Here is a 12,544-nt window from a genome sequence, read left to right as displayed (position 1 = left end):
GTCGTTCTTGCAGGGACAATTGTGACTTTTAGGACGCATGTTAGCTCCAGAGCTTGTCCCTGTTACTTCTGCCGCCAATGGGTCAGGTCCTTTTCCTGGATTCTAAAAGGAGCTATGGAAAAAATGAGAGAGACTTTTTGCTTTATACAAGCTTGTTATCATCGTCTTTCGCTAGAAGTCTTTCCAGCTTCATTGAAGGAACTCATGATTCTAGAACCACTCTTGAAATCACTCTCGAATTCACATCTGGAACAATGGGTTTGTCTGCAATCAGTGGAGGATTGTACAGTAGAAGAATGTGGGGGACGAGGATGTGCAAGAACTTCAAAGAAGGAAGCACTCAGTTTTTATTTAAAGTTGGCCGCCATAGATCTATAGCGGCATGCATACCCATCCACACATTTATAACCGTTCTAGAGGCTGCCAGAAGTGACTTTTTTGGGGCACATCTTGGTGCAGCCATAGCCATTCTTCTCGCAGCAGTAGTGCTCCACACCATTCTCGCACATCCACATGCAGCCATATCCATTCTTGAGGCAGCATGAGTACTTCTTGGATGGCTCACACATTTGCATGCACCCATAGCCATTCTTGAGGCAGCACTGGTACGCTTTGCCTTTTTCACACTCTTGCATGCACCCATAGCCATTCTTGAGGCAACAGTAAGTTTCACCCACAACGCTTGTTAGTCCTGCACAAAAGAAAAACAGAAAACAATGAAACAAAACTCCTGGAAGTTGCAGCACCTTTCTTTTCCAGGATAGTAGCCAAATATCGCGGATCATGCATAGCATCCATCCCTTCCGAAACCACCATTGCTGTGGAACTTGTGAATTAGTTGAAATTTTAAGCAAACAAAACTTTTGAGCATTACCTTCTTCAGCAGCATTGGCAATTGCAAGCAGCATCAATGGCAGCAGAAGGATGCAAGAAACTCGAACAAATGCCATCACTATGCTGAAGCAAACAGAGACAACAGAAGCAAAACTTGATACAAATGGCCTTCCGATGTGGTTAATTTATAGTACGAGTTGTCATCCCACGTGTCTCTCAGAGTTTATGTATATTTGTATCTTGCACAAGTATTTCAAAATATCTAGATATTTTTGTGAAGATCCTTTCAAAATAAATATCTGACAAGGATGTCAACAATAGTTATTTTTCGAGGATGTCAACAATTGGTATTTTTAAAACATATCTATGGCAAACAATTAGTGATCACTGTTTTGGGGACAGTGTACTGGGGTGGGTGGGCTGGTAAAAAAGTGTATTAAACTGTGAAATATATGAAATTAAAACAGAAGTGTACTTGAATTGTTTAAACATATATATGTGACTCACAAAATAATGTTTTGGATGCCATTTTTCTAAATGCATATATATTAGAATGTATATATGAATTCTCAGTTTATTTGATATATCAAAACCTTCTTCTTTTAAGTTTGGTAAGAATGGCAAAAATGTGTGGCAAGATTTAACTAGATTGGAAGTGTAGCTAAACTAGGTATTGTAGACATTCCCTACCAAAAGAGTGCTAGTCATGAGCCTCTCTACACATTGGCTATTGTCCATTGTCAATTCAGCAATGCTATTGTGCACTAGAGTGCTCAATTAAGGCTTTTGACATGCTAAGTACACACTTAGAGACTACAATAAACTTAGGCATCAATATAAAGTTTGGCCAGAACATGAAATAGTAATGAATGCCACACATATTACAATAGAGGGCTCAAGCTCTTTAATGTAAGAATCCCATAGCAACAATAGGCACTACACTAGAAGGTAACTATTATACTTTTATTATAGTTTTATTAAAATTTTTATTATAAAAGATATATATTTTAGACAAAAGTTTTACTTTACAATTTATTACTAATTTAATTCATGGTTTATATATATATATATATATATATATATATATATATATATATATATATATATATATATATATATATATATATATATAATAATTTTATGAAGTTACAATCAAACATTACTATTGCAATTGTGATTACAGGTATCAAATGTTATCTATTGGGAAGTCCTTTAAGATATTCTTTCTTTACTACCATAATGGGAAGAGGTTAGTATTGCTGAACCCTTTTATCAGTCTCCACCCAAGTTAATTGAGAAACTAGTCTTCACATGTGCATTTAGTTAAATGAGCATATGGAGGGAATTCCTAAGTGTTATTAGTCAAATATATTTGACCTGGTTAAAGAAACTCATTTATTGACTTATACTTGTTAGTGTTGAGAACCCCTATGATATTGAGCTTGGTCCGTCAATATTTATTAGATAATAGTTTACCATATTCACCAAGACATTTTCACTATTATACCCTATGTGTTAGTCCCATTTAATTCTAATGACTATTTATAGAAAGTGTCTTAGGCATATCTATGGAATGTAGAGATTATCTTGAACACAATGGCATTGTTCTCAAGTGCAAATGTGACTAAAGTGAAAGCTTAAAGCATACATTCCTCAGGGGGGTGCTATGGGGGGTTTCATATGTATAGTAGGGATAGTGGGTAGGTTGAGCATGTTTAACTAATTTGAAGTATAATCTAATTCTTGCTTGTATGTTTGTATTTGTTCTGTGTCTGACTTAGGTCTAAGCCTAATCTCCATACATATTGGCTGGTGGAATACCCAAATTCTTGCATTATGCCACTGATATACTAAAACAGTGCTAAATTCCATTTGGCTTTATTTTCTGTACTAATCCTTGCATTGGGATGCTAAATGCTCTAAGACTATTTCTATATTGTTTTGTGCTTTTACCCCTTCGCTCCTTGGGCTGTACACTCGGGAGTCCCATGCTCTAGTTCCTTTGCTCCTTAGTTGTATGTTTGGGAGTTTTACTCTATTCTTTTGTTCAGTGGCTTAAGGCCTTGAAACTTGGGTTTCACTTTGCAGTCCTTAGACACGTGGCATGTGCCATGTGGAGGGTTAGGTTTCTTGGTTATCGTATGGTAAAATATGTAGGATAAAAGGTGAAAACCATGTATGCTATATTTATAAAGAGAGAAGCCACCAAAATGGAGTTTGAGATGGAATTCAAGACCAAGTCCAAATACTAATACAGGTCGTAGGGTCAAAGCCCAAAGTGATCATTCCTCAAGGGGGGAGGGGCTACAAGGGGTTCCAAAAGTATACTAGGGAGAGTGTGGGGATTGGACTTCAGTGAAACTAGTTTGGCCAAGAAAAACTAGTGTGACTTATGAAGGTTATATATGGTAGGTGATGATATAACAATTAAGGAGTCCAAGACTAAAATGAACATGAATGGACAAGCAAGGTAACTTAGTAAATTGTTCAAGAGCCAACTCTAGCTCCTCTAGGATATCAGATGGTCAATGCTCTCAATCCAAGTGTAGGTGGCACCACTTACTTGGATATTTAGCATGGCTCATCGAAACTTTGCTCTAGTTATATAGCTATGCCACCCAGAGGCAAAAACTAAGAGGAGGACCCATAAGGCTTGTATAGGGCCATAATGTTTTGAAATGTTATTCCAAAGTCCTAGAATGTGAAAAAGAGGAGGAGAAGTCCTCTTAGGTAGTGATCAAGGATATGGTTATATGGTGAGGAGATCTTAGATGTCAATGGGACTTAGTAGTTAGGCCCTCATGTAGTGCATATAATCATGGGATGAGATTTGGATATACTATCATTGTGGATCTTTAGGGGATAAATAGGGTTAAAATAGCCATTAAGGGGTCTTTTATTAAGTAATTGCCCCTTTTTCAATTGGTTTAAGGGGAGAGAGATAAAGTGCATTACATGTGGTATCGAAGCAAATGGCATAAATTTAATTTTCATTGATTAGTGGCTACTTAAAATATAATATACCCTTGAGTAAGGTATATTTCTACCTCTAAATTTGAAATTGTACATATTGGGCATCCATGCATGTGTCCTTCCTCTTATAGAGTATGGATGAAGGTATCCACTACGGGATTGTGGTACAGGTGGATGACTAGTTGCCTTATATAGAATAGCTAATCTATACAATAGAGGGATTGTTAGATTCAACGTAGAAATAAAAATGTTAGTTCCCCTTAGTTTAATAGAGGTTGTTAGTCAATAATCAATGAGGATATTAATAGCTTAGGGGATAAATAGGGATACAATGACCACTCTCTCAGTACACAATTGCCCCTTTTCCAATTGACAGTGCTGGTGAACACAATTGTGGATGGAAAGGAACTTGGTGGGGACCAAAGAAGAGATATTAGGGAAAAATGTTCCTCATGTCTTTAAGCATTTTAAGGATGCTAAGGTGTGGTCATAGGATGACCACTCATGGATAGATAGCTTAGTCTTTAGAAGATGAGATTGTAATATGGGTGGTTTTGGACTACCAATAAGAAAAAAGTGAATAGACATGGCCTTAGTGTAATAGACTAATATGTTAGTGGTATCTTTAGGTGTTTGTTATGGGATCGGACACATGAAGCACTTGGATTAAGTGTAAAAGTAAAGTGGTATAGAGGTCATTCACGGGGCTAGCAAGTCCCCAAGTCAGAAATAAAACTTATAAAGGTTATATATAAGACTTTTTCAAATGGTTAAATGATTAAAGTAGAATGGAAAAATTAATCATTTACATCTGCTCGGGCTAAATGCTCAAAAATCCTTTTATGCCTCGCTTCTTTTGCTCCTTGGCTCTATGCTTAGTAGTTTGTCTCTATCCCTTCATTTAGTGGTTTAAGGCCTTGAAACTCAAATCTCACTCCACTATTCTTAGATAGGGTTTTGGGTTCTACTCCATGGTCATTCTATGGTAAATCACTATAGGATAAAGGGTGAAAACCATGTGTGTTACAACTATAAACACTACACGATTGTAATAATAAAACCTAAGAATTTCATTGCTACCACTATCTATTATCTAAGTATGGCAATCCCATTAGCAATGATTTCATCATTGCTACCCAAAAATGTAATAAAGCAAACATTGAATTATATTTCATAATTATTACTCCATTCCTATATTGATGCTCATGTATCCTAGTGGCTCCCATATGTTCTTTAAAATTCTAAAGGTTTAAAGATAAAAGGATTTACAAGGAAAACTCATAAAGAAGTAAACTTGCTCTAGCTATTGGTAGCCATTCCTATGGAGTGGCATTGGGTGGCCATAGCCATGGCAATGCCATTTGGTGGTGCCGACAGCAATGTGCTATTTGCTAGGCAGCCATAGCCATGGTGCTACTTATGGCTGACCATAGCTATAACTTGGCAGCCATGGTTTGGACTGAGTTGGGCTACATGAAGCTAACTTGAGCTAGGATAGGCTGGCTAGTAGTAGAAAATCATTGAAGGGGAAAAATTATTACTATTATCACTATAGTGTTATGCTTGATCTTGGTGCTCTTCTCTACTAGGAAATCACAAAATGTATGATATATGATGAAGCTACCTAGTGATGATCTCTATATTCCGTAGATATGCCTATCTTGTAGATCTAAACAATTTCTATAAATAGCTAATGAGACCAAATAAAACCAACATATGAAACATGATAACAAGTGTGTTTAGCAAACATAGTAAACTATCATCTGGTGATATTGAGGGACTAATCTTAATAAGTGGGGGTTCTTATCACTAGCCAGTGCAAAACACAACTAGACAGAAACTCTTTACTAAGTTACGTATACTTAGCTAATAATACATAGAAATTCCGCCCTTATATTCATTTGGTCTAACTACACTCAAAATGCCCAGTTAACTTCACTAGCACAAGAGGGATTGATAAAGGGTCTAGCAATATTAACCTCCTACCATCATAGTAAGAGGTAGGAAAGAATATTCGAAAGGACTCGAACATATAACTTTTAATACCCACATTCACATTTACGACACTCTTCACCCTTTAGGGAAGATTGACGTCCTCATTGATGCATACTCTAGTTTAGACCACCCCCAAGGAAACAACTTAAGAAAAAAATTTATAATGTTTACACTTTATGAGAAATTGTAACGCACGTGGCTTTTACTCTTTATCCTATGGTAATTTACCATAGAATAACCACAAAACAGAACTTAAACCCTCTATGTGCCATATGTCACATGCCACATGTCCAAAGGACAATGGAGTGGAACTCAAGTTTCAAGACTTTGGGCCACTGAACAAAGGAATGGAACCAAACTCCCAAGCATGGAGCCAAAGAGCGAAGGAACTAGAGTATGGAGCGATTCCTAAGCATACAGCCCAAGGAGCAAAGGGATAAGAGCACGAAACAATTTGGAACAGTTTTAGAGTATCTAGCATCCCAATGCCAGGATTAGCACGTAAAACGGAGCCAAACAGAGTCTAGCGCTATTTTAGCATACTGGTGGCCTAACGTGAGGATATAGATACTCCACTAGATAACCCCCCCTCCCCCTACCTCATGACTAGAGATTTCACTATACACACGAAGTGCTGAAGGCAGTTTACCTATACTGGCCCAAACTCAAAGATCAATAAATGCAATATTAAAATCAAAGACAATGATATCTTAGAGACTTAATTATCAATGAATAAATCTTAGATTAGAAGACAAAAGTATTTCAAGTAAGTTACAACATTTATTCTATTCTATTGATTGTTGCTATAGTTGGTTCTAATAGATTGAATGTTATTTCCTTTGGGTGATAGATTCCATAAAATTTGATGTTATTTCATTTGGGCAATACATTCGCAAACATTTTGTTTGCCAGTCAATAATATTTTGTGTTCTTTGAGTTATCTTTTGTAAATTGTTTAGCATTCTATTTGCAATCTTTGGTAATTCAATTTTCTCATTGAGTTTACTTGATGACATACTTACTATTGAATTTTGTTAGATAGTGAATCTTATGTTTTCCAATTATGTTGATCTTGGTGGTTCCTATACTCTAATACTTGTTTATCAGATGACAAGACCAACAAACATTTGTTCATGCCAACTATCGCATTAGTTAATCTATATAGATCCTGGGCAATAATACCAAGGAATCAAAGTTGCTCAAGGAGTGTCAACAACATCCTACTAATATCTCAAACCCAAAAGACCAATCTAGAGCAAACCATAAAGAATATTTGGTATTATGAAAAGCCATGAGCTATTAAAGAGGACAATTAACTATCATGAGAGATCATCAATCATCCTATTAATAGAGAGATGCATAATCATTATCGAAGAAAGAATTCACCATCCCGAAGAACAACAAATCATTCTAAATCAACAATAATTAAGCAAAACTTTTGACAAGGATAATTAACTATCCTAGTTGATAATCAATCATCACTAATGATTGCAAGATGCAAAAGCCAACTTCAACATTGAAACTAATAAGCCAAAATGCTTTCCTCAACAATTTCTAACAAATGGACCATAAGCATGAAAGCTCAAGGAACCAAAAGTTTGAAGAAGCTTATAGTTAAGTCTTGTCTAACAATAATCACAAGTCTTGCATGAACTAATTTCAATGCTCAAGAAAAAATCAAGGTATAACCCATAATATCCTTCTTAACACATCTATAAGTTAAACTTTATAATGCAAAATTAAGCATAATAAAGCTATGCTCAACAAGTGACCTCCATAAATCCATTTATAGCAAGATGTCACTCACTTTATAACAAGTACAAAAAGAATCATCAATGATTAATATATTCCAAATCAAATTCAATAAGGATTCAAACATTCCAATATCGATCACTAACTCTTCCGTTTGTAAAGTTAACATTGTCCATGACTAAATCACCTTTCAAGGAAAAGCTTAAATCTCAACCCCTATTAAACAATTTTGTCTAAAACACAAATAACTTAAACTTGCCACTTAGTTTGTTTGAACATTAATATAGTTGCTAACTAGCAAATGCACAAATGCTAATAACACAAAGCTACAGCCAAAATCATCAATATTATTGACATCAAAATTAATGAAACTTAATATCAATCCTACAGAGAGATATCTTATCTCACATGAATCTCAATATCAATAATGTCAATGATAAGGCATCACTTCAATGCCATTAGCAGTATAACAAAGCTAATAGAAAGCAAGTGGGAATTACCATTCAAAGCTTTCTAGCAACCAGGCTAACCAAAGTCAAAGATACTATACTTAGTATCCAAGATTAGTTCTTCAACAATACTTAGTTATATACAACACATCATCAAGGAGTGATTCACCACATCCAAAACTCAATGAAATCTAACACTACGAATGAACTAAATGCAACCAAATAATATCGACAAATGTAGAGTTGACATGACAACATGGAAAACCCATGTAAGTTTAATGACACGATCCTCCGCAACACCATCTGGTAAAGTAAACCCATCACTGCTTAATCATCATGGAGCAAAGCAAGTGTCAACAATCCTTTACAAAGTCTACAAATAATCACTAGTCGCAAAACAACTAACAATCACTCTTCAACTTGCCTTCACAAGACCCAGACACTAAACTCACATCATCAAGTCATGTATTTGTCCAACATGAACGTAATATCTCAAGTACAAGATAAAGGTTCATAGATAAGCACAAACTAAATGACCACTCGAATCCAACTCAACCGTGATAAACTCACTAATACATATAGTCAATAGCTCTAAGCATGCCTTGAAAAGGCTAGCTATGTATAATCAATATTTAATTGAAACTAAAGTGAAGACCATGAGATAATACAATCTCTTCATAGACAAAGCTATAATACAGGTACTAACATTTTAACCTCAAACAACTAAGTTGAATATCACCATCCTTAGCAAAGGCGCAAGCCACTAAGACCAAGTCATGATGAGTAAGAGTTCATTACTATCATAAAGTTTTAACGAAGATGTAATCTACCACCAAGCATAATGCTATAAAAGAAAGGCACCTTTCTAGAAAAGCGCAATAACAATTTTTCTACACCAACTCTAGACTCTATTCAACTCAATTGCCTTAGCTCCAAAAGTTAACATCCTTTTCGGGTTGCATCATGCAAAGTTACCTACTAAGATCTAAGCCAACTGAAGTTAACTCCAACCCTTTTATTATGAAAATAGAACAATTTTCAAGCAAAATGATCAAAAAATCAGCTATTGGAAAAGTTTAAAAATATTCATAAAAAAATTTCCATCTTAGAGAAAGAATGACTCTCAATCTAAAAATGCAAATTTTCGAGACTTAACCAACTTTCTCCTACTAACAACTTCACATAGGTTCACCTCAACACAAATTCTCAAAACTCATAATATGTTTAAGCCTCAAACATCATGCCTATATTTTTGATATCCAATACCGACATTTGTAAAATGCAAAACGAACATCTAAGGTTTGATCACGAAGACCATATCTTTGAATATCCATATTGCACTAACACTCTTCTTCAATCACTTTCAAGATCCAATGTGAAGCCAAAACATTAACAAAAAAAATGACATGGAAAATCAAGCTTTAAGGAAAGTTCCTCATCACTTAACATAACAATGTCACTTCCACTAATACAAATGCTAGTGATGTCAATACCTCAACTACACATCTTTTCTATCAAACAATCTACTCCAAGTGCTAACAGATCAACTGACAAGCTATAGCAAATGAATGCTATAACCTTTTTCCAACACTTCAATGGGCAAATTCAAAGAACTAAGAAACCAACTTAAGTTTAGCATAATGAATTACCATATGGAATTTAGTCAAAGCTACTACAATGTTATTACGTGTAAGTAGACTAGCTTCACCATCAACCACTTTGGGGTTGATCATTGTATAATCAAGAAACTTCGTAAACACATTACTCATTATCATATGGATATGATATAAGTATCATAATGACTTGATCACCAATTGAGTAGCACCACAAGTAATGCATATATCACTACTACAAAGGTTTATGTGAGTATCAAGTGTCAACTTGACTCAATAAAATACAACATAAATGCCACACTCCATTAATAGAGATTACAATACCTAACACTACTAACTTTTATTCACAACACAGATAAGCTCATACCACTCTCTATCCGACCAAACTCAAAACTAATCCAACACCAAGGTATTTAAAGAGCAATAGCAAGGTTCCTTGAAAAAGAATTAAGCATTATAATCTAAGTCTTTAATAGCAAGCCTAGACAAAATGGTTTAACGCTCCACTGCTATCCGTCCTATAATTCATTACTTGTAAGACTATAATTTCCAACATGCATCAAGGTAGGGACTCTTGATTGCATGATGTGAGTACAAACAATGAGGTAATACCTCATTGCAAATCATTTCTCCAAAAAGAGAAAATGATTTACATGTTTGATCCTTCACCCCAAGCCACCCTTAGTACTAGGAGTTAGTCTCTAGGATAAGCTCGAAACTTATTAAATATGGAATGTCCCTAGATTGTAAATTTGGACACGAAATGAACACCATTGTGTTCAAGACAATCTCTACATTTTGTAGATATGCTAAATAAGCAAATTTAGACACTTTCCATAAATAGCATTTGGGACCGAAATGAGACTAACACAAAGGGCATGATAGCGAGGGTGTTTGGCAAATACGGTAAGCTATCATATAACGATATTGAGAGACTAGTCTCAATAGGCGAGGGTTCTTATCAAGCCAGTGCAAGACAGAGCAAAAAAAAACTAACAAGTCGGGCCAAATATGCTTGGCTAAATAAACACTTAGGAATTCCTTTTTTATGCCTGTCCGGCTAAGTATAGATACAAAGTCCTTTTTACTAATACTTGAATAAAAGGGATTGATAAAGGGTCCAACAATACCAACCTTTTGCCATTGTGGTAGTAAGGAAAGAATATCTGAAAGAATTAGTTAATAGGTAACTTTCAATACCCACACACTTAAATGAGTTAGGGGCGACCTTTTTGTCTCTACAACTTAAACACCTTGCAACTGTCACAGATAAGGAGACTCTTGCTATTGCTCTTGGTGTCATCTAGCTTACAAAAGATGATATGCCTTTGCCTACAAGTGATATAAAGAGAGAAGTAAAATGCCCTAACCCTCATGAGGAAATAAACCAAACCTATCGGTAAGGTTTAAATAGACTACTATAAATAAGTAGTTAGAGTTGTTTACATGGTCACGCCCTTTTAATAGAATAAGGAACATCAAGAGAAAGTTGGGTTATATGACTAGATGATAGTAGCTATCCCATGACTAAAGATTTCACTATCATATGAAGTGCTAAAGCCAATTGGCCCAAAAAAAAAGATCAATAAATAAATAATATCAAAGTTAGAGACAATGATATTTTAGAGACTTGGATAAGTCTTATATTAAAACATAAAAATATTCCAAGTAAGTTATCATCCAATAAACCAAAATTAAAGTATAAGAACCACCAAGATCATTATAGTCAAAATATATAGGATTTATGATCCAACAAAATTTAATAGCAAAAAAACTCAATAATAAAATTTAACTATCAAAAATTATAGATAGTATGCTAAACAATTTACAAAAGGCAACTCAAATAACACAAAGTATCATCAACTAGTAAGTAAAATGTTTGTGAATGTATCACTCAAAAGAAATAACATCTAAATTTATCAAAACCAACCATAACAACAATAAATAAAACAGAATAAATGTTGCAAGGACCAATAAACACTCAGTCATGCCAAGTATCATATAAACCAATTTGAATAAATCTTAGTCAATAATACTAAGGAACTAAAGTTGGTCAAGAAAATGTCAACAATATCCTATTGATAACTCAAACCCAAGAGATCAATCTAAAGTAAACTACAAAGAATATATGGTAATGTGTTAAGCCAAAAGTTATCAAAGAGAACAACTAACCATCATTAAAAAAATCATTAATCATCATATCAATAGAAAGATGTATAATCATCATTGAATAATAACATATCATCCTAAAAAATGGTAAATCATTCAACATTAACAATAATGAAGTAAAACCTTTAACAAGGATAATCACCTATCCTAAATGACAATCAATTGTCATCAATAATAGATACTAACCTTAGCATTGAAGCTAATGAGCCAAAATACATTCTTTAACAACTTTTAATAAATAGTATAATGAGCATGAAATTAAAAAATCAAAAACTCAAAGAAGATAAGTCTCATCTAATAATAATCATGAGTCTCATATCAACTAAATTTAATGTTAAAGAAGAAATCATGGTACAACCCACAATATCCTCCTCAACATATTCATAAGTTAAACTTTATAATACAAAAGCTTATGAAGAACATGTTTGCCCTAATCGAAAAGCTAAATATAATGAAGTTATACTTAACAATTGATCACCAAATAATCCTTTATGAATACACTATTTATAGGAAGACATAACTCACTTCATAGCATATACAAAAAGAATTATCAATGATCAATATAATCCCAACTTAAATCCAACAAAAACCCAACTCTCCAATTGACTAATAATTCTTCCTTTTGCAAAGTTAATATAGTTCACAATTAAATCATTTTTCAGGGAAAACACAAAGTTTAACCCTACTAAAAAACCTTAGTGAGATTAGCTTATTTGAATACCAATATAGTTATTAACTAATAAATGCATAAATGCTAAT

General features: G+C 34.3%; 1 protein-coding gene across 1 annotated transcript; it reads right to left on the bottom strand.

Moving 5' to 3' along the window:
* Positions 1-323: 323 nt before the first annotated feature.
* Positions 324-967, bottom strand: LOC9662866. Its single transcript, XM_002990553.2, has 3 exons — positions 875-967; positions 747-818; positions 324-691 (listed from the first exon to the last, which is right to left on the bottom strand). Exons 1-3 carry the CDS (start codon positions 948-950, stop codon positions 414-416), a joined length of 426 nt encoding a protein of 141 aa, XP_002990599.1. The 5' UTR covers positions 951-967; the 3' UTR covers positions 324-413.
* Between the last annotated feature and the right edge of the window lie 11,577 nt (positions 968-12,544).

This window comes from Selaginella moellendorffii, unplaced genomic scaffold (genome assembly GCF_000143415.4).
Source record: "Selaginella moellendorffii unplaced genomic scaffold, v1.0 SELMOscaffold_110, whole genome shotgun sequence".
NCBI classification, from domain to species: domain Eukaryota; kingdom Viridiplantae; phylum Streptophyta; class Lycopodiopsida; order Selaginellales; family Selaginellaceae; genus Selaginella; species Selaginella moellendorffii.
This window is presented reverse-complemented; position numbering and strand designations above follow the sequence as displayed.